The sequence below is a fragment of the Pseudoliparis swirei genome, chromosome 9 (assembly GCF_029220125.1).
Source record: "Pseudoliparis swirei isolate HS2019 ecotype Mariana Trench chromosome 9, NWPU_hadal_v1, whole genome shotgun sequence".
NCBI lineage: Eukaryota > Metazoa > Chordata > Actinopteri > Perciformes > Liparidae > Pseudoliparis > Pseudoliparis swirei.
The window spans coordinates 10,358,959-10,381,919 of NC_079396.1; the positions used below are offsets into that span (position 1 = coordinate 10,358,959).

The following is a 22,961-nucleotide window of genomic DNA, read 5'->3' on the forward strand; positions in this document are numbered from 1 at the left end:
ACGACTCAGGAGACAGAACTGGAAAATAATTAACTTTACTCCAAGTACAGGCAGGAACAAAACTAGTGTTGTTACGAGATGTGCCGACGCTTCGAAGCGTGTGTGGAGTAATGGAGGAGGCGTTTCCTCGAAGCGCGTATCGAGGCTTGCTTCATTTAGGGGAGGAGCCAAAAATGATGACGTCCGAAGCCTCGCTGCCCGGCTGTACCACGTGACTGCTTCGGGAAGTGGTTCAGATATTGCCGGGAGGTTTGACAGCAATATAAACCCCTCAGGCTCAATTCAACATGTGGGTTGTTGGTTGAGAGTTTGGAGAGTTTAGAGAGAGAAATAGTTAGGAGAGTGAGGGAGAAGGATAGGTGATAAGATGGAACTGTTGAGAAACTGTTATTTCTGAATAAAAATGAATAAAATGTCCCTTGTCCTGTACATCACTGTCCAAGTTACACAATCATATTCAGTCCCCTCTTCCTAGTTCCACGAGCACGTTCACTGTCCTCTGCCTGCTTAAGCCCATGCCATATTCCTAAAGGGACATAATAACATTATTACACAACCTGCCATATCATATGATACTACCATTTTGGGAACATTAACACACAGAATACATTAAAACTATATTTTATTATGCACATATGTGATAATTTATCTACAGAAATTATTTGGTCATTCATTCCCAACAGCCATAACAGACACACACACATTCAATGCATCACATTATGTGGTTCAGATACAGCTGCCTGTGATTATGCACTTGGCCAGTAGGTGGTTTCATGAGCACATGAAGCTTCGAGAAATGAACCCTTTCTCGAACCAATTGGCTGAAGTGGTTCGATGCCTCATGAGGCTTCATCTCACCATCACTAAACAAAACAGACGGGAACAGATAAATACACTTTCTCACGCTGGAGGACTTGATCAAGAAGAACACAAAACAATCTGGCAGAGGCCAAGTGCAAGTGAGGGAACTTAAGTAGACGGGGACTAATGAGGGAATGGGCAACAGGTGAGATGGGCATGAAGACCAGGTGAAGGTAATGAGGGACTAACGAGGGAGTGATCAGAGGCAGGTGAAGGGAGTTGGACTGCCGAGATGGGAAGCAGGATCTGGAATGACATGATAGTTAGTGAGACCGTATGAAAACAACTAATAAAAAAGGAAGGTATGGAGCTAAACTGTTACAGAATCCCCCCTAAAGGCACAGCTCCTGACGTCCCAAAACAAAAATCGCCACGCCGGGTGGGCGGAGAGGATCTGGGGGAGGACTAATACTCCTCAGACATCTCCCCCCTCTCCTCATCGGCGGGTGAGTTGTCCTCATCAGAAGCTGACTCCTCCCCGATGTCTGATGCTGCCGAAGGGAGGGAGGGAACAGCGGCTGGCCTGGTAGCCCTTGTGGGCACAGAGCCCTTGGAGGGCTGGTCAGGGTGGCTGCGGTGAAACTCTCTACCGAGAGCTGGATCCAGGATATGTGGGGCTGGGACCCAGCATCTCGCCTCTGGTCCGTAGCCCTCCCAGTCGACCAAATACTGTAGCCCTCTTCTACGGCGGCGGGAACAAAGCAGACGGCGAACTGTGTCGGTAAGACCTCCCTCGATAAACCGTAACACCGTAGGGCCGTCTCCATTTCCTGGTTCTTGCGCTCAGTCTGCGGGTGGAATCCAGATGACAGACTGACTGTGGCCCTGATTAAAGTGCAGAACTCCCTCCAGAACACGGATGTAAACTGAGGGCCCGGTCAATTCAATTCAATTCAGTTTATTTGTATAGCCCAATTTCACAAATTTGTCTCGGAGTGCTTTACAATCTGAACACATAGACATCCCTGCCCCAAAACCTCACATCGGATCAGGAAAAACTCCCAAATAACCATTCAGGGGGAAAAAATGGAAGAAACCTTCAGGAGAGCAACAGAGGAGGATCCCTCTCCAGGATGGACAGGTGCAATAGATGCAATATGTGTTCAGAAGGACAGATTTAGAGTTAAAATACATTCAATGAATGTGACAGAGTGTATGAATAGTTCATAGTAGGCATATTCCACGATGGAGACCTCCAAGATCCATCAGGCAGATGGAGGTAGAGAGGAGGAGTGGGCGGAGTCTCAACAGGGCAGTGGCGTAGTTGGTAGCAGGAATTCCACAACCGGTCAGAGACTACGTCTGTGGGAAGACCGTGAAGCCGGAAGACGTGCAGCAGAACCAGCTCCGCAGTCTCCTTGGCCGAGGGGAGCTTGGGCAAGGGCACAAAGTGGGCCATCTTGCTGAACCGATCTACCACTGTTAGGATGGCGGTGTGTTTGTTGGACAGTGGGAGACCAGTAACAAAGTCCAGGGAGATGTGAGACCAGGGCCGATGGGGCACAGACAGCGGTTGCAGGAAACCAGCGGGAGCCTGGTGGGAAGGTTTGTGCCGGTTGCAGACAGGACAGGCGTTGACGAATTCCCGGATGTCCTTCTCCAGAGTAACCCACCAGAACCTCTGCTTCAAGGCATCCTTAGTACGCTGGCTCCCAGGATGGCAAGTGAGCTTGGAGCTATGGGCCCACTGGAGGACCTCCGACCTCAGGGTCTGGGAAACGAACAGACGGTTAGGGGGACAGGAGCTCGGACCGGGCTGGGCCTCCAGGGCAGCCTTGACTCTATCCTCTGCCTCCCAGGTGATAGCGGCCACCAAGACTGGGGAAGAAAGGATGTTGTCATCACAAGGGGTGGAGTCCCCCTTGTCCACAAACTGGCGGGACAGGGCGTCTGGCTTGACGTTACGGGTACCAGGCCTGTAACAGTGTGAAAGTTAAGCCGTATAAAAAAAACAGAGACCATCTGGCTTGCCGAGAGTTTAGTCTCTTGGCGGACTGAATGTACTCTAGATTCTTGTGATCAGTCCAACGCAAAAATGGCAGACTGGTCCCCTCAAGCCAGTGGCGCCACTCCTCAAGGGCCAGCTTAACGGCAAGCAGCTCTCGGTTACCAACATCATAGTTCCTCACAGCAGGAGAGAGCCGCCTAGAGAAGAAGGCGCATGGGTGGAGCTTCTGGTCTCTGGCAGCCCGCTGAGATAGGATGGCCCCCACTCCCACATCGGAGGCATCCACCTCAACTACAAACTGTCGCTCGGGGTCAGGAACTTGGAGGATAGGAGCAGAGGTAAACCGGGCCGTAAGTCCCTAGAAGGCACCCTCAGCCGAGGGTGACCACTGGAACTGGACCTTAGATGAGGTGAGGGCCGTGAGTGGGGCAGCTGCGGTGCTATAACCGCGGATAAACCTCCGATAGAAGTTGGCGAACCCCAGGAATCGTTGCAGCTGCTTACGAGAGTCAGGGATGGGCCAGGACGTCACTGCCTCCACCTTGGCAGGGTCCATCTGCACGATCCCCTGTCCCACGATGTAACCCAGGAAGGAGACAGAAGAGGCGTGGAATTCACACTTCTCTGCCTTAATGAACAGAGAATTCCTCAGAAGACGTTGAACACTGCTTGGACATGGTGAATGTGCTCCTCTCGTGACCTCGAGAAAATAAGAATGTCGTCTAGGTAGACGAACACCAGCTTGTTTAACATGTCTAAGCACATCATTCACCAGGGCCTGGAAAACAGCTGGGGCATTAGTCAGACCGAAGGGCATAACCAGGTATTCATAATGTCCAGTGGGGGTGTCCGGACTAAGTGATAGGCGTTACGCAGGTCTAGCTTTGTGAAAATGGTAGCCCTGCGCAGCAACTCGAAAGCAGAAGAGATTCCATTTTTTTCAATTCAATTTATTTGTATAGCCCAATTTCACAAATTACAAATTTGTCTCTGAGTGCTTTACAATCTGTACACATAGACATCCCTGCCCCAAAACCTCACATCGGACCAGGAAAAACTCCCAAATAACCCTTCAGGGGGAAAAAAAGGGAAGAAACCTTCAGGAGAGCAACAGAGGAGGATCCCTCTCCAGGATAGACAGATGCAATAGATGTCATGTGTACAGAAGGACAGATTTAGAGTTAAAATACATTCAATGAATGTGACAGAGTGTATGAATAGTTCATAGTAGGCATATTCCACGATGGAGACCTCCACGATCCATCAGGCAGATGGCGGTGGGGAGGAGGAGTGGGCGGAGTCTCAACAGTGGGCAGAGTCTCAACAGGACAGTGGCGTCGTCGGTCGCAGGAATTCAGGATGAAAACAACTAATAAAAAAATAAAAAAGTAAGGTATGGAGCTAAACTGTTACACACGGAGAAGAAGATCGCTCTGAATGGTCCCCGTATCTCACAGCTATAAGATTAAATGATTTCATTATCTAAATGTATAACTTCAAAACAGCTTCACCTAAAATGTCTGTCTTTTATAATCGTTCACTGAAGCTACATCACACTCATGAAATGTAATGAAATAAAATGTAAGTTGGCATTTCTACGACTGCCCAGTTGCACCAAATCTAAAATGATAGGAGTCTTTTACATAATTCTGACAATTGTGTTATTAGGTTCTTAACTATAAGATCAAATAATGTTATTTGAGTTTAAACGGTGCATATTCTGGATTTCCAAGGTTATTAATATATAATAATATCATTGTGCTTTACATGAGACTAACAATGCTTCAGTCAGAAAATACTTATTACAGACAAACTCCAAACAGCTTAGAGAAAAACTTTATATCAAAATAACAAAATTATATGTAATTAAAATCCAACTAAAGTAAAATAAGTTATGTAAAAAAATCTAAAATCCAAGATGAAAATCCCCACCATGAATTCGATGCCACCATTGTTCCACCTGAATCACAAGCACAGACCATCACTTTGACAACATGCCTGTTCACATTTGGAGACAAAGAACGAGACACTGAACCGACAACACCTTCTTTTCTTCAAACAAAGACACACCAAAGCACCATTCACAACCTGCCGTGATATTTCTCAAAATCAAATTCCCATCGCGCATCAACAAAGACGAGCGGCTCGGACCCTGCTCCAGAGGCGGTGAAGGATGGCATTACGAGGGTGTGAGGAAGGTCAAGCGATGCAGGGAGGAAGAGGGAGGGAGAGAGAGAGATAAAAAGAGAGGGAGAAGGGGGGGGGGGAGGAGAGGGAGATAAAGAGAGAGAAAGAAAGAGGGAGAGAGAGCAGCAGCAGCAGTCTGTGTGTTGTAAGACCGGCCGTCGCCATCCATCGTGTGTGCATGTTGCCGGCTTTGTGTGCTGACCGTGATAAGAGGCTGTTACTGAGCCAGGGCCTAATTGGATTATTCACATCGTGCAACCGGGAGGGAGGGAGGAAGACATTGTGTGTGTGTGTGTGTGTGTGTGTCTCAGAGAGAAACAGAGAAGGCAACCTCTCAGATGCAGGATAATGACTATTATTAGGGGCACTATTTCAACACTGGATGTTATTATATTGTGCCTCAAGGGTGAATGTATATGAAAGCTCAGAGAGGAATCATAATGGTTTAATCACAGTAACTGATCGGCATAATAAGCCATACATCAATTCTCACTGTGTCAAAACAGGCTGAAGTACACAGCTTCCTCATTTCAGATGCTGTTTACACTGATGGCTCCAGGACTCTTGGTGGTGGTGTGTGTGTGTGTGTGTGTGTGTGTGTGTGTGTGTACATAGGATGTATGTTTGTATGTTACCTTGAAACGGGGAGAGGTCTACATCAGTCCAGTTGTAGCTGGTAGCAATGCGGCAGCTCTCCTTCAGCCAGTCAAGGTTGGGGTACCAGTCTGAGGAGAGAGACCCCAAACACACACACACACACACACACAAACACATTAAAAAATGTTGTTGTTCAGCTGTTTGTAAATTAAGGACATCACAAGTGTACCAGAGCCCATGGTGACATCTACAAAATCGTTTAATTTCAATTATATAAATAAAACAGCAATCTCACATCTGAGGTGGAAAAAAATAATATGTGTCCATTTTTCAACAGTTAATCGGTTATTAAAGTGTCAACTAATTGTTTCAACATTAAAGTATCATTACATTATCTGAACTGATCCAGATTTTAAAATTATGATCAACTAAATTCTGCAGTCAACCACAAGGTGGTGTGACTTCACATTGACAAATGGCAGCCACAGGTTTGCTTTAGGGAAGAGCCTTTTCACGCCTTCACAGCACAAACCAAACTACAATACATGCGGACGGCGTGGAGAAAACACTGAGGCATTGCTTTCACTCGCCCTCTGCCTGGTTATGGGGAATGCTAACCGACATACATCATGTCTGAAGAACACCTCTGGCCTGCAAGCTGTGTTGCAGAGACACAAGGGGGGGGGGGGGGAGAAGAAGAAAAAAGACTGGGTGTATTTGCAGGACCAGCCTCGGTGAAGCTTTAGAGATGCCTGTCTGGATCAGCCCAGCCTCATAATATCAAACGCTTTTAAGACCTCACTGAGGAAAGAAAATAATAGAAATGCCATGAGTCTGTGCAGAGACGAGCCTATTCGGAGGGTTACGGTGAATTGTATTTACACCAATGTGGCTTTGTGTGTTGGGAGAAGAAGAATCATTGTTTGCTGCTGAACAGCATCACAATCAGTGAGACTGTAACCTAAACCACACACTTTGTGGCTTCCTTACACCAAAATATGTGCAAAGGTTTGCAGCTGCATTCACATTACACATGTTGATGTTGGATTTCATTTCCACTTTGTGAACCCTTCTAGAGTTGCGATTACACCGAGGAGACTGACATCAGCGGTTCTCCCACTCAGCTGCTTGTATTGATACTCTATACAATATATTCAGTACTTGCAGGTCAGCTGAGACCCTCGGCTCCTTTAAATACAGATTGAAGACCTTTCTGTTTGCTGTTGCCTTGAATTTAACCAGATTCAACCACGCTAATCAATTTCTGCATTTGACTATTTCTTAATTGTTTAGAAATCTTGTTTTCTTTCGCGTTATATTTGAATGCTTTTAACGGTTTTATGTGATGCACTTTGAATTTCCTTGTTGTTAAAATGTGCCATACAAATAAACTTGCCTTTCCTACTTCGTGCGATATGATGTGAATATCAACAATAGCGGCCAAGGCTCATTGCCATTTACCAAAACTAAAGGAAACAATGGGAATTCTTAATCACCCCATTATATATGTCCTCACCGTATCCGAGAACAAATCAGGGTCTCACATGTCGCCAAAGAATCTTTTTTTGTGTGAGTTGTTTTTGTGTTTATAGCTTCTTGTTTACTCTACACTACCAGCAGGTGTCACCAGAGTCAGAAATGTTCTACGTCTGCACATGAAAACCATATGACGTAAAAACAGCGGCTCTGTTCTCACCTGTCGAGGGGCAGGTTTGTCCAGTGTGACTCTGGTGGGAGAGGGACGGGTGCTGCTGGGAATGAGCAGGGTGCTGTTGGTGTTGGCCGTGCTGACCGTGCGCTTGGTGCTGGCTGTGGGTGGAGTGAGGGGAGAGGTGCTGCTGAGGGTGGAGGGGGTGGTGTGTCGCCCCACCGTGGTTTTGTTGGTGGTGGTGGCCTACGCCGTTTCCCACACCTGGAGAGTGGTAGGAGCAGGCGGTCCGGGCCTGCTGGCTGGATTCACCCGGCATACCCATCAGACCTGCTGGAAAACAAACAAACAGAAAAAGACAAAGTGTCACAAAGGAGGACAACAAACAAAGGGAATAAAATAAAACTGAACTACAATAATCAAAATACACGTACATTCAACCCTCAAATACTGTCCATCTCATGGTGTCCTTTTAATCTGACGAGGGTATTTTTAAGCTATCTCATGTTTCAGTGTCACCAGCCACAGATTGTTTACGACTCTCTTGCTTTCCAGCAACTCAAAAGGTTATTTTTGGCAACGCAGTTTGTGACCTGAGCCACAGGACTGAGGAGCTCTTAAATAAATGTGTTTTATGGTTTACCTCCTGGTGCATGTAAATCATAACAGAATATTCCTCATGCCCAGGTTTCTCTGACACATGCACACACACACACACACACACACACACACACGCTCGCTCATCTTCCTGATGTGTTGTAGATTTTCTGACAAGCAGGCATTCTGTTATTTGAATGCAGCTCCTTTACGTTACTCTATGTATCTCCTTTACACTGCATCATGGATACTGGAAGTTGCAGTAACAGTAAAGTAAGCAGCCACCTTTTCGGGCAGTAGTATAATGAGAAGTTATTGTTATTAAGAGGAATGCTGTGTACGATTTAGTGGCATCTAGTCGTGAGTAGCAGGTTGCAACAAACCAAATACCCCTCCGCTCAGCCCCTCCCTTTCCAAGCGTGTTTGAGAACTGTAGTGGCCTTCAGGTAGGGAGAGATATTTTTAGGATTATCAATACTCTGCTCTTCTACATCACTAAATATTTGCTTTTTAAAAGATATATATAATTTTAAAAACAAATACATTCAGAATAGGATTAGAATACAAGTACATATTGAATATTCTTTCTTGAGGATGAATACTAAAGTTCACAACAGTGAAGTCACTCTATAAAGTAAATAATATCTTACTGGAAACAAATCTAAAATGTTAATTAAATAAATAAAATAACATAATAAATAACATTTCTGAGGAAAGTTTATAATGAATGACGAACACAAACGCTCATCACTATCAGTCACTCCTCCGGTCTGCTTTGTCTCAACCAGCTTGTTTATGGAAATGTCCTGTTAGCTGAGCGTTAGCGTGCGTGCTGTGCGGAGGTGGATGAGACTGCGGACAGAGCCAATTGAATTAGGTTTCACTTTTATTTACATGTTAATGCTTGTTGAACAGATATATTGATTGAGTTTTGTCTTTTACTTGCAAATAATGTATTGCACTAACAGTAACAAGCATAATTGCAATGTCGAGAGCAGAGGAGATGCTTGTTGCAACGTTAAAAAAAACTTCAGATAACATAAAAATGCTAAATGCTCTCTCTAGACCTTTCTAAGCTAATAAAAACACAACGATTCTTAGTTTCGGGCACATAGTTATGAATATCACAATCCATTTCGTCCAATTAATCCCCTTAAATGTTAGACACTAATCCTTTAAATATAATGTATATTGAGTTAAATGTAAATACTTGTTACAGCGTTCAACAATCAAAAATGGTTCAATATAAAGACAGATGATGCTTAAGTGTGGCCAGCAGAGAGTGCACTATAGTCAGAGACTTATTTCCTTTCCATAACTACATCTATCTGTTTCGTTGAGTCGTCTCACTAAAAGACCGAGAATACCTGAGCAGTGTTGTTCAGATCTCATCTAACATCAGAGCACGAATACAGAGCGACTTGAGTTTCTTTTTCGGACTAAAGAATCATAATGCAGTTGATGAGCATACCGAGGCTAACTGAGCACATCTCAGTGAGTGAGTGACAATTCTCGCCCGCTTCCAATATTAATTTGAAGTTAATTTTGTCTCTATTGTTTGAACTGTTATTTCTGTCAGGAAATGATTGCAGCACCACCTGAGTCACTTATAGTTTGATGCGTGGTCTTGGACTCACTGCATTTTTTCAAAGGAGGCGATGAGCTCCGCTGTTTGGGTGACTCAATGTGACTTCCTGCTAAGCCTCACACTTTAGGGACCTTTTCAAAGATCCACTAAATCCATTTTCTTCTTCACTTTCTTATCGAGTTGTCCGCGTCATATGTATTTTCCCCTCCCGACTAGTTTGCTCATCGTCTTATCTTTTCTGCGTGTGCATCCTCTGACAGCAGTTGTTGAGCTCAACCGAGCGCATCCATCTCCTCGGTTACATAACATGGACGTTTGTGAGTGAAGAAGGAAGCAGGAGCGAGAAGGTGATCGGAGGTTGGGGCCGAAGTGGAAGAGGGCCTGGTGACCTGAAAGCTTCAGGAAGCAATTAGTGAGACGCTTCACAAACTGCAGAACCAATCTAATTAGCTGCTATCAAAGCTGCAAAACCCTTTGCTCTGCTCGACTGCAGATGTGTTTGTGAGTTTTCCTCCTCCTTGAATTCTTCCTCTTAATTGCCTTTACTTATTTGACTGAGCGAGTCGTAAAATGCAGATATGCGGAACAACGGGTTGTTTATTAAAATACAATGGAGTAGGAGTAGAGTGCGGTGGTGGTTAATACCGGAATGCTTTTGCTGCTGTGAAAGCATTGTTGAATTCTTAGCATTTCATTAGGAGCTTAAGCTTGACAGGTAATTATGTGCGTGACTTAGAGGTTTACATGTTGTTTTTCCTGCAAACACGTGTCAATTAGATCGTTTGACAGCTCACATGAACAGATACCCGTACAAAATGAGGGTCGACACCCACCTTGCTGTGAGAAGGACTGCTCAAAGACGCACTTGTACAGACTGCGGAAAGAAGAGCTGAGGTCCTCGAAGTCTGAGAAACAGAGCTGCTTGTCCCGGGACTCCAGGACGGGCAAATCGTACTGGGGCTGTGGGGGAGGAGGGGCAGGCGGCGGCGGCTGGGCAGGCTGCTGGAGGCTCAGCGACTGGGACGAAGGCTCTGAGTGGCTACTCACCTTCAAGACAGAAGAGAGGGAACAGACATAGAGGCGCTGAGAGGTACACCAATACATCAATGAAGGAATTGGTTTGAGGAAAATACATCAAAGGCTGATTTCACACCGCAGCTCAAAGTGAAGAGCCTGCGTTCAGACCGACATCGGCACTGCATCAGAAAAACAAATATCTCAATAACACCAATAACACTGCGCTGGAACAATGGGAGTACTGGGGATCCAGGTTTTTATGAAAAGAAAATGCAACATCATCCATTAAAGCACCACAGTCACACAATAAAACATGGCTATGTGCACATACCTGGTTTAGCGATGACAAGCAATGCAAGGTTCTCATCATTTATAGCAGTTTCAGTTTGGCGTATTGGCTCTACGATATACACACACACATATACTGAACAATGAAGTGTGTGGTATCTGGAAAGGCCATGTGGGCTGCTTCCTGTCTCAATTGAGAAACCTGAATTTCAATTGGCAGAGCTGCATCGTAAAACAGATTTAAAAAAGTAACATTCAATACTCATCACGTTCAGTTTCAAGAAACGTACTTTATTTTCAAATTGTACCGTTCAAATACATGTTTCATTTTAATTCTTTTGCTATGATTATCATACCTAATTCAATTTCACGCAATTAAAAGGAAATTTTGGCTCGCTCTAATTTCCTTTCGTCTGAACACAAAAACAAAATCCACTGCTTACATTTTCTGTCTCCTTCAGTGATTGCTGCCTGTCTCCCTCTCCCCTCAATCATCTCGTCCTCGCTGTCATCTTCCTCACCATCCACGCAGAAAACACAAGCAATTTGCTGTGATCACTGTGCCTCCGCAGATATAAGTCAACTGAGCATGACGCATCCCCCACACATCTACCTCCACCCAGTAATGGCTGCCTCTCTGTCAACTTTCTTGGTGTCTTTGAGATGCCAGTGATGCCACGAGTAATCACCGTCAGTTAGCGGGGTATCACCTGTGCCAGGTAATGAGGCAGAACTAACCCTGATCCCCGCGGACCAAATTGTAGATGAGGTCTGAAGCGATGGAGGAGGAGGGCAAGGGATGGAGAAGACGATGCAGGGAGGAGGAAAACAAAAGACGGCCTCTGGAAATGAGAGGTTAACGAGATGAGATTGCGCTGACCTTTGCTAATGCAGGTGGGAGGTGAGTGGGGAGAAGTGATTGATGGTAAAAAGGTGAGCAGCTGTTACAAGGGAAAAATAATAAAGAGTTGGGACTTCTCAGCCCTTCTGTAATTTTGGACCAAATGTTTTTGGGCTGAGACTGGCCTTTAAAATGGTGTTATATTAGGTTTAATGTGAATTAAGTCTTTCAAAAGTCCCCATTAACTTTGATTTTTGAGGAAACAAAAGTAAAACCTGTTTGCATCTTAACCTGTGACCAATGTTAGTATTTTTTGGTAAAAGACTTTCTTATATAATCGACTGCTTCATCCATGTTTTCTGCAAATGATCAGCTGGGGATGAACTTTTTGTCATTTCCATTCAATATTTTGTTTTAAATTGCTCAGCATGGTACAGCTTAGATCCTGAGAGAAGGGTTAACTAATCGAGTCGCTCCTTCATAAAAAGGCAACTTAGTATCAACTCGCGCAGTGGCTGAGATTAATCAATTCAAATATTGCAGCTGAAGGACCTTGTTTTCTAAAGAAAGAAGTCCTGTCTGTACTTTACTGGGTGCACCATTACAATCCATGGCATGATACAACAAATACCCACTGTGTGTGTGTGTGTGTGTGTGAGAGAGTATGTGAATGCAGCAAAGGGCACAGAGACAGGACAATCAAAGGGTGTAACTGCAGACTTCAAAATGTATTAATGCATCTGCATTTTTATAGTATTGCAATTTCCCTCTTTTTTCTTAAAGTCGTTAACACTGGATCGTTCATGTTCATCAAAGCCGATGAAGGTGGACTGTCAACACAGAGGGATGACTCCGATGTTTCCTGCGGTTTAATTTTTCTGCGGAACAGAGGCACTTTTATAAAAAAAGACCAGCATTTCCCACAGGTTTAGAACGTCTTTGTGCCGGTCGACCTTGAGGGGAGCGAGGGTTTGCAAACAGTATTGATAACTGGCTGCAAAACAAAAAGTGGTGCATATGAATGCAACATTCTACAACAAGCATGATACTGACCATTCACCTGTACTTTTAATTACATTTCCAAACTTGTGGAAATAAATAAATATACAAACATCCTTTTGGGTGTCTGCAATTGTATTTGTTTGGGGAGCCCAAATAGATTCTCGCTATGCAAAAAACATCCACGTCTTTGAATATCAAATAGCAATAAAATGGATATTTAGCTAAACATTGCAATTATTTAGCAACTAAAAGCTATGATTTTTTTTGCAGCTTGAAAAGATATTCGAATGTGTTCATGTCATCTCCTTAACTCTCCTGACATTGTACAGAATATTGCAAATGTTATCTCAGCACACTAAATGTGCCCTGCAGACGCCAACTGAAAATATCTGTAAGGTATAAATGTAAAAACCCAGTTCCAGCCCGACTGTAGCTCCCGCATACGAGTCGGTAGCTGGTTACAACCGCCTCAGAATGCTGCGGGTGCAGCAGAGACCTTGTGTACCGACTGAGTGTCTGAACTGGGGACTGAATCATCCGGTGTATTTCAGAATCAAGTGAACATAGTCAAAACTTTTAGTTTGAACACTGTTGGTTTAGCATTTGACGGTTTGAGATAAGAAAATTACAAATAAATAGCAGAAGAAAAGAGACAGAAAGCCCCCGGCCCTGCTGAAGTGTCCGTAACCCTTGTGTTGCCTTCGGGTCAATTTGACCCGATTCAATGTTTCACCCTCCTGTCGCCTTCGGGTCAATATGACCCGATTCAATGTTTAACCCTCCTGTTACCTTTATATTTACTAACATATTTTACCCTTGAGGTCAATATGACCCCAGCTATTAAAATCTCCAGAAAATTATTAGAATTAATATTGTTTTCCAAGTTTAAGTGTGAGGTACTTTATGTTTGTTTGTTGACTCCCGAAAGAACACCGACATTAAACATTGAATCGGGTCAAATTGACCCGAAGGCGACAGGAGGGTTAAATATTGAATCGGGTCAAAATGACCCGAAGGCAACACAAGGGTTAAACAGGTCAGCTGATAAAAGTAGAGCTATTGTCCTGCAGCAATCATTATGAAACTAGAACGGGCACTCGGTAGAGCGCATACCTTCGCATATCACAAGATTGGGCATTGAATTATGAACATTTTGGCATTAGTTGCATGCCAATTGGATAAAAATTGACCGCGCTATGGTAAAAAGAAGATGTTGACCTTTTCCTGACCTTGACCTTTGACCCGATCGATCCCAAAATCTAATCAAATGGTCCCCGGATAATAACCAATCATCCCACCAAATTTCATGCGATTCGGTTTAATACTTTTTGAGTTATGCGAGTAACACGCATACAAATAAATAAATAAATAAATACACGGCGATCAAAACATTACCTTCCGCATTTTCAATGCGAAGGTAATAAAGAGAAGAACTTACGGGTGTGTAGCTGTGTACGTTGCTGACGCCGGTGTTCAGGTTGACGGATGCCAAACTCTGCTCTGAAAGGCTGTTGCTCAGGCTGCCCAGACTACCAGGGCTCTCGCTGCCTTCTGCCTCGGAGTTGTACAGCGCTACCTACACGCACCCACACACACACACACACACACACACACACACCAGATCCATGTTAACGTGACAACAAAAGCTTATTACACCAGGCCAAAATGTTGAAGCAATGCACTCAGAGGTAGTGATTCAAGATTGTATTGTTCCTCTCCTTCATTTGGTCCATTTGCGGACTCATCTTCAGCCTGGACACAGTCCACACCAAGAAATGACCCATGCGCCATTAACTTATGACACAACTCAGGAGGAAATATGGAAATGGAAGTGATGGTAAATGCAAGTTAAGAGCGTTAACCAATGAGGATCTTTCTTCCTTGAACATGGTGGTTGTGCTTAAATGTCGTGACCCAGAAACAAGTGGGTAACTTCAGAGATGACTTGGTTGGGGAATTTGGCTCCGATTTAGAGGAAGTGTACTGTTGTGGTGACGGATCACAAAGCTTTTAAAAGAAATGCCTCAGGATTATGTTGAATCCCGTTTTTCTTGTTTTCTTTGACTGCCAGTACTTGTGAAGAAGAGCGCCAGCATTAACTCCAGGCTACATTTAATTGTATAGACAAATGTGAAATGATAGCCTTCGGGTGAGAATACAGAAAAGGCTCTCTGGGGCAGAGCTCTCCCCTCTAGATGTTCTTGTAGTGGAAGAAATATGTATTTTCAAAAGTCAGTTTCCTTATGTGTTATATTCTGCTATGTATGTTATGTGTTGTGTATCTATGTATGTATTTGTAATTTCCCTTGCTGTGGTACTGTCGTTACATGAAATACATATGTAGTTTATGAAAATATTTTAAGTCTATATTTATACATTAGGAAAAAAAGTAAAAACCGATAATTATCAAAGACCTCATGGTGTTTCTAGAAAGGTTCTAACTTTGTTTTCATTAGACTTGGCAGAGCTTACATTTTTAGGAATTTCAGATTTAAGGTACAAGCATTACAATATCTGAATGAAATAAAAGAAAAGGACATTCACAATCTTGCTCTGGGAAGATATTTTCCATTATCCTAAGCTCTAAGTATCTTAGATCATCTTATAGGAATGTCTTTTCCAGCAGAACAGGCACTCTCCAATGTAAACAGAATATTAGTGTGAAAATGTGTTATTACAGAAGCTCTGAAGTGCTGCTGCGCCTGCAGGACGCCACCTGTCTGGATGTGGGCGGATATCATTGACGTTGGCATCGGCATCATTATCATCAAGGTCTTTCTCTCCCTCCTCTGAATCATAATTTTTTTAAATGTATAGTGATGACTGAGAAGATTCAAGTTTTAATCTTTCCTTTGGTAAAACAGAATAAGTGCAAACTGATGCAAGAGGTAAATGAGACCCAACTGTCTGGGGAAACAATAGTCACATGAAGCTCCTTAATCATGCCCACCTCTCACTTTCTGTTGTCACATGTTTAGACTATTAGGTCTGTAGAGCTCATAAAACAGTTTTGCGCAATAATGTCATTGACGGCAAACTTTCCAACCTTGAGCTCAAATATCTGGAATGCCTCGAGAATGTTATTTTCAAAGACTTCGCTTCCTACATTCTGGTGACTTTTAAACAATAACTAAATAATAGGTCCACTAACGGGGCAGATTTGACAAAAAGCATTCCCCTTTCCTGTAATACTGGCCAAAGAAAACAGGAATTCCTCTTTCCAGGATGTCTGAAATATTTCTCTTTCTCTCTCTCTCTCTCTCTCTTTCACTCAGGACGAGGGGCAAGCAGGTGTCCGAGTGTCCGTATGGTTGTATGAGTTGAAATAGTAGACTTTATAAGGTTTATACACACTGTTTAGTATCAATCAGGAAAAATAAGGGTGAAGTGTTGCCCTGGGAGAAAACCAGGAGAGGGCAATACAATCAAGAGGCAGATCGAGAATGCATTCATAGCATTGTACGAACTATAATGGTGCAAAATGTGATGGTACCAACTAGAGGAACAGTTGTACCATAATACGTCAGGGACTGTTTAGTTCAGCTAAAATTGCAACTAGTCAGATTATATCAATCTACGCATGGCTTTGCTATTAATTAGAAATTTATAAAATGTCCAAATGAATGAGAAATGCCACAAATTCCCAAAAGACATTTTTTCTTTTCAACAAACCTAGAAGTACAAACATTTGCAATCTTTCACATAAAAAAGCAGAAACCAGTAAGTGCTTACTGTCTTTAGTGGATAAATGATTGCAGCTAGTAAATATGTGACGATATAATGTTGGTGAAAGAATATTTTTTTATTTAAATAGCGTTAATAATCTGTGATAAAAAAGTGTTTCGTATTGACAGATTTTGGGAAGTATGAGTCAAAATGTGTGAACGGAGCAGAATGGAGAGCTGGAATAAGCTGTGACGGCCGGACCTTCACATTACGCTGGACACTCCAGAGTTATGTGAGCTGCTGCTGTGGGTCAAATCTTCCTCTTTGGTCGGGGTCAGACGAAGAGGTCACCTAACACACACCATCAGTTCAGCTTTTTAGTTAGCGTGTGTGTGTGTGTGTGTTTCAGTTCATAAGGTTAATCTGTAAAGGGGAGGGCCTGTAAAACGTGTAGGATTTGGATGTGTGTGACCACTATGCATTGTCTGTACATTTAATATCCAGCTCTTGATAATCTTTAAAACTTTAACTCATTCTTCTCAGCTGAAAGTTCAAATGAATACAGCTTCTTGACAAATTAGTTAGGAATCATCATTACATCATTAAGACTGGAATATTCATTAGATTGAAAGAGACACCAAGTAACATTGTTAACTTTTTTAAATTTTTATTCTGTATGTGATATTAGTGGATCCTCAAAAAGTATAACGAGTGCATGTCAGCATCACACACTCAGCGGTAGTTAATCTGAGTTGACTAGTCATCACTCCAGTCAGGGGGGTGCAGACTGTGCTGCTGGACATTACTGGAAGACTCGAGTCAGACCCACAGTCATCCATAAATGTTTAAGAATTATAAATAAGCAAGGTAGTTCACATCAGCATCTGACTACAGACCTCATGAACTCAAATTATAACTACTTCCCTGAAAATAAGATCAGTGACAACATACTCCTGAAAACACAGCTGAGTCTCTCCTACACGGGGACTATACATTACTGAATGGTCATGCATATTCACAGGATCTATTTCATGACTTATTTTATGACAGTCAACAGTAAACAAAATGCTACTTTGTAATAACTGTAAGTTAGAAGCTTTTCCCGTGTTTAAACCGATCAGCAGCACAGTAACCGTTGTTAAAAAAACTTAACTAAATAAAAGTGTTTGGAGCTCGTTAGCAGCCAAACACTTTACAGAAATCTATTATTTCACAAATAAGCAGTTTAAAAGCGAGCAGGTTGGGAATTAAGCTCCTACCGCTGACCACTACTCAATGTAGTACTGGAGAAAAGGGAGCAAGAGGTACTGAATACAACTTTTATTGCCGTGGTTTTGTTGGTGAATCTGACTCAAACAAAACGTTCATCAGTGAGGAGCTGGCGTCGTACCTTGTTGGTGACAGCATTGATGGCCAGCGTGGGGGACGCCCCTCCGGACATAATGCAGTCCATCCTCAGGGACTCAGACTCCAGGCTGTAAGGAGTTGATGCCTGAAAGTAGAGGACAGAGGACGGAGGCACACGTTAACCCAGGGGTGGGCAAACTTTTTGACTCGCGGGCCACATTCGGTTCTAAAATGTGACAGAGGGGCCGGGCCAGGAGCATTTGGACACGCAATGTAATTTATTAAACCTGGAGATTGCGTCTGTTTTTTATACATTTCAATTTAAGGTGCAAAGTTAAAGTAATCAACATTTACTGGAAAGAGATCAATGGAATCACTTTCAACATTCAAAACAAAGTATTACCCAACGAAATACTCAAACTCAATAATTTCTAATTGTTTTAAACCCCGCAAAATAATGGACGGATTGTCCTGAGAGATAGACTGTATTAAATATCCTGCCTGCAGCAGAAACTAGAAAGGGGTCTTTAAATTGAGGGCGATGTGCGGCGTCATCTGGTCAGCATGTGTATGAACCCGTCACAAACAGACTGACAGCGCTTTACTCGAGAAAATATGACCCTAAAGCTGACAATTAAAGTTCGATTTATAAAAATTCTTCATATCTCTTCTGAAAACACACCTTTACTCATGTAGACAAACTGTTTTGGTGTTTGAAATTGGTTTACCAAAGGTCATAGGTTCACAAAAGCAGTGAAATATCTGAATACAATGCTAGATACATGTACTTGCACCTGTCCATCCTGGAGAGGGATCCTCCTCTGTTCTCTCCTTGAGGGTTCTTCCCTTTTTCCCCCTGAAGGGTTATTTTGGAGTTTTTCCTGATCCGATGTGAGGTCAAAGGTCAGGGATGTCTATATGTACAGATTGTAAAGCACTCCAAGACCAATTTGTAATTTGTGAAATTGGGCTCCACAAATAAACTGTATTGAATTAAATAAAGAAAACCAAATTTTGTATGACCGTTTTGAGTAAAAATGATGTGGTCTGTCACACATTCACCAAAATGATAAAGACGGGACTGAGAAATTACTTCATATTGCAGAAAAAGTTTCATGGTGTGTGTGCAAATAAGACATGACCATTACATATTTTTTTTTTAATATATAAATATGTATTGTACATGGAAAAAAAAAAATCTACATTATATACATGTTGAGAAATAGAAAACAGAACACAACTATTGACACAGACTATTTACAATATGGCTTCACTATAATAACACCATGTCATCGTGTCACGAGACCTCTCTGCTGGCCGGGCAGGTGGAGCTGCAGGCGCTTGTGAATCCTCTCTGTAAAATACAAGACTAGTCAGCACCGCGCGCACGTGACGGACACCGTGACGGACACCGTGACACGTAACGTGTGGTAAAGACTCTTACCCGGGTCCAAGTGGCTCTCTTCTGGCTGCGTGTTCCTCCTCGTGGCTCTGCAGCCCCTCCAGGCTCCGCTCTGCTCGCCAAAATCACTGCGGCTGTTCACCAGTGTGGTGGGAGGTCCTTTGTGATTTACTGAGTGCTCATTGGTTGTTTTTTTCGAAAAATGTTGACAGACAAACGGATTGACAAATCACGGTGAAGGGTTTCGTGTGACGAGTTCTTTCCGCGCCAACGCACATCGGAAGTAAACAAAATTGCGATTTGGACAAGTTCGGCGGGCCGGATTAAAAAGCCTAACGGGCCGTAGTTTGCCCATGTCTGCGTTAACCCATGCTCCCTGTGGATCACCAGCAGAAAGCTTTTCTCACTGAGGACATTTTGACATGTCAAGGTAGAAAACCACGAGTAACATAAAGCAATGTATGTTAGAGTATGCATTCGATTTATTTTTATATGCGCATCAAAGCTAGGGTTGGTAATATTCAGAACCTAGTATGCTAGATTTATATAAGAATCCAAACACAAGGCTCAGCTCCGTGTCGCTGACTCTTTTGCAATGACAGTAGCTTTGAGCAGCACGAGCTACAAAAGTCGCCAAATCTAGTGAGACAGCAGCCAAGTTGGCAACACTGACCGCTCGTCCCTTCAGGTTTCCCTCCAAAGCCACTCCCCGAACATGATCATCATGAATTAAACAACAAACGTGGCTATTACTGATTACGACAGGGGCAGTATTCAATTCAGTTCAGTTTATTTTGTAGAGCCCAAAATCATAAATTACAAATCTGTACAAATACGACATCCCTGTCCCCAGGACCTCACGCCGGATCAGGAAAAACACCCACAAAAAAACAGAAACAACCCTTTCACAGGGAGAAAAGGGAAGAAACCTTCAGGAGAGCAACAGAGGAGGACCCCTCTCCCTGGATGGACAGAAGCAAGAGATGTCATGTGACCAGATGAACAGCGTTACCACACATTCAATGAATATGACAGAGATTTATGAATAATGAGGAGTTTTCAACAATTTCCACAATTCACGAAGCAGAAGTATGAGGACATTTAATTGAACAAATGTTATGAGAAACTTCCGAATGCTGCAAGTTCATGAATCTGTTCTGCGCCTCCTGAATCAGCGCCACGCCCCGAGCTCCAACTATATGTGAACCAGTCGAGGCGCACTTCATTTTCACGCCTGGAACAGTTCAAGGCTGAAGAGCTGATACATCACTCGCACTTGATGAGAGAAATGAACCCATCCCTCATGCATTATTCAAGTCTCTCAAATGGATTCAGCAGCAGTTAATTGTCTGCTGTCCTCACAGAGAGCTAAAGGAGAGTTAACTGAGTGTTGGGAAATGAGGAACTGTTCCAAGATCGATGAGGGGCCAAATTGAAGCCCGCAAAGTGGAAAGGAAATAAATAAATAAAAACGAGGACAATATTTTGTCCTTGTCTGACTCCTTTCAGGGTTCAAGACGTCTTACCTGCCTTCCCAAACTGCTTACAGTAAGAGGATTGGTTGGTAACAATTCAATCTTTAATTTATGATAAACTCCCAGTGCAATGGGTTGTCGGTTCCTTGGTGGAGGCACTTAAAAAGAAGACAACGCAGAGGTGAAGGGAGGAGCGAGGAAGGCTTGTGGGAGGAGGGGAGTGAAAGTGAAGAATAGGTAGGGAGATAATTGAGTGGTGACGGACGGGCAGACGGGCAGACAGGAAATGAAAGAGAGTGATTATGCTGAGGGCACCGGAGACGCAGCTACTAAACTAAGTGTACATTGCCTGTCTACACATTTATACAACGCATTTATGCAGCTGCCGTTTAGCCTCGCTGCCAACTTCAAATGTTTTCATTTGCACAACTGCTGTCATCAGGAGACGGTAAAGACGTTGACAGTGTAGCCTAGGTGCAACACAACCCTAATGAAAACACGACCACGTATTTAGCCCAGCTTTTTTTCTTTTCCAGACTGTAACACTGCTATAAATCGTAGCACTTAAAACCTCGCTGTTTCTCTTTAGCCCATGTGACAGCCCACAGTGTGTCTGCCAGCAGTGCAAGTGAGGCGTAAGAAAAGGGGTCGAAGGGCCCATCCATGTAAGACGAGATGACAAGGCTCTGAATTAATTAATGTTTGTAATAAAAAATAAAAAAAACATTGAAGAAAATATGTCTAATGGCAGCCCGGGCTTTCTGTGGTAATTAACTGGAACACAAGCCGAGAATATTCTGCCTCCTCTCCATCTTACTCCCTCTTACTCTTTTTCCCCCTCCCTCCCCTTGCAGCTTGATTTCCCCTCTCTGCTCTCTACCTTGATGTCTCTTTTTTTTTGCATCCTATTTTTCACACTTTTTTCTATTGTTCTCTCCATGCCCCCCCCCCCCCCCCCCCCTCAACTATACCTCTCTCTCTCTCTCTCTTTCTCTCTATTTTACCTCAATTCTTTCTCCAATGAGCAACTGTGATTGTGCACTTTACTGCGCCTGCCCGAGGTCCCTGGAGAGGAAAGGGCTGAAGCAGCGCGACAGACGGAGAGGCAGAGACGGAGGAAAAGAGTGGCAGACACACAGACGCACAGAAAGATAATGATCAAGATACACAAAGAGTTACGGAGACAATGAGAAAAAGAAGGGAGACGACCAGCTGTGCTGCACCACGATGAAAGACTCCGCGGGTTTTTAATGCAACAACAAATATCGTCAGCAGTACATTCAGAACAAAACCTCCGTGGGTCAGAAGCTGGAAACCAGATTGGTATCTGCACACTGGAATTAAAAACTCCCGTTTGAAATTGTTGCTCAATTTGTTGCTCAACTGTGGCTGAAGGAAGGGTTGTCATGCTACGAGTTTAGTGTTGGTATGGGATGTCGATAAGTTCTGAATTGGATTGGATTGGATTCAATCTATTGTCATTGCAGAGTACAGGTACACAGGCAACAAAATGTATTCTCTGCATTTAACCCATCCTTAGTTATTAAGGAGCAGTGGGCTGCAGTGATACGTATAACATCACTGGATTACAGTTTTATGTTGTATTTGTACCATCTTTGAGGTACTTTCTGCAGAGCATGTGATCAACTCGGCAGGTGTAGCAACACAAGGACAGATACAGGAGAACATTCCTGCCGACGGCTATGAGGCTCTATAACAGATCACCTCTTGCCAGATCGTAGTGCAATAACTGCAATAATAACTCCATATTTACACGATGTTGATCTGCACTTCACACATTTCATTTATTTACACTACACACATACACACACATTTCATTTTCATTTACACTACACACATACACACACTTTGCATTTTGCACACTGTCTATATTTAATATTTTTATATTTAATTTAATTTTAGTCATTAGTTCAAGATTCAAGATGTTTTATTTGTCACATACACACACAGGGTGTGCAGTGAAATGAAAGTGGCAATGCTCAGCAGGAATGTGCAAGGGCAACAAGTACACACTATTTACAATAAAAAACAACACAATATTTACAGTACAATATTTACACTAAGTGTGTGTGTGTGTGTGTGTGTGTGTGTGTGTGTGCCTAAGAGGGGCAGTTGTGTGGGTCTATGTGGGGGTCCTGGTGAGGTCGGAGTTCACAGTCCTGATGGCCTGAGGAAAGAAACTCCGTCTCAGTCTCTCTGTTCTTGCAGCGTGACTACGGAGGCGCCTGCCTGACCGCAGCAGCTGAAACAGTCTGTTGTTGGGGTGGTGAGGATCCTTCATGATCCTGCCGGCTCTGGTTCTGCACCTCCTGGTGTACAAGTCCTGCAGGGTGGGGAGTGTAGTTCCAATAGTGCGCTCAGCCGAACGCACTACTCTCTGCAGAGCCTTCCTGTCCTGAGCGGAGCAGTTGCCAAACCAGGCTGTGATGCTTCCTGTCAGGACGCTCTCTACAGCTCCAGAGTAGAAGGACTGAAG

General features: G+C 43.4%; 1 protein-coding gene across 7 annotated transcripts in view; it reads right to left on the minus strand.

Moving 5' to 3' along the window:
• Positions 1–22,961, minus strand: part of LOC130199184 (forkhead box protein J3-like) — a 61,633-nt gene that overhangs the window by 5,847 nt on the left and 32,825 nt on the right. For 4 of the 7 annotated variants that reach the window (XM_056422467.1, XM_056422469.1, XM_056422465.1 and 1 more), the window contains 5 exons: positions 17,631–17,732; positions 14,013–14,150; positions 10,260–10,473; positions 7,290–7,574; positions 5,632–5,721 (listed from right to left, as the gene is read on the minus strand). In XM_056422467.1, coding sequence (XP_056278442.1) covers positions 5,632–5,721; positions 7,290–7,574; positions 10,260–10,473; positions 14,013–14,150; positions 17,631–17,732 — 829 coding nt within the window. Of the gene's footprint in view, positions 1–1,113; positions 4,179–5,631; positions 5,722–7,289; positions 7,575–10,259; positions 10,474–14,012; positions 14,151–17,630; positions 17,733–22,961 lie in introns of those variants that run through there. The other 3 variants (XM_056422471.1, XM_056422468.1, XM_056422470.1) reach the window with 2 other exon arrangements.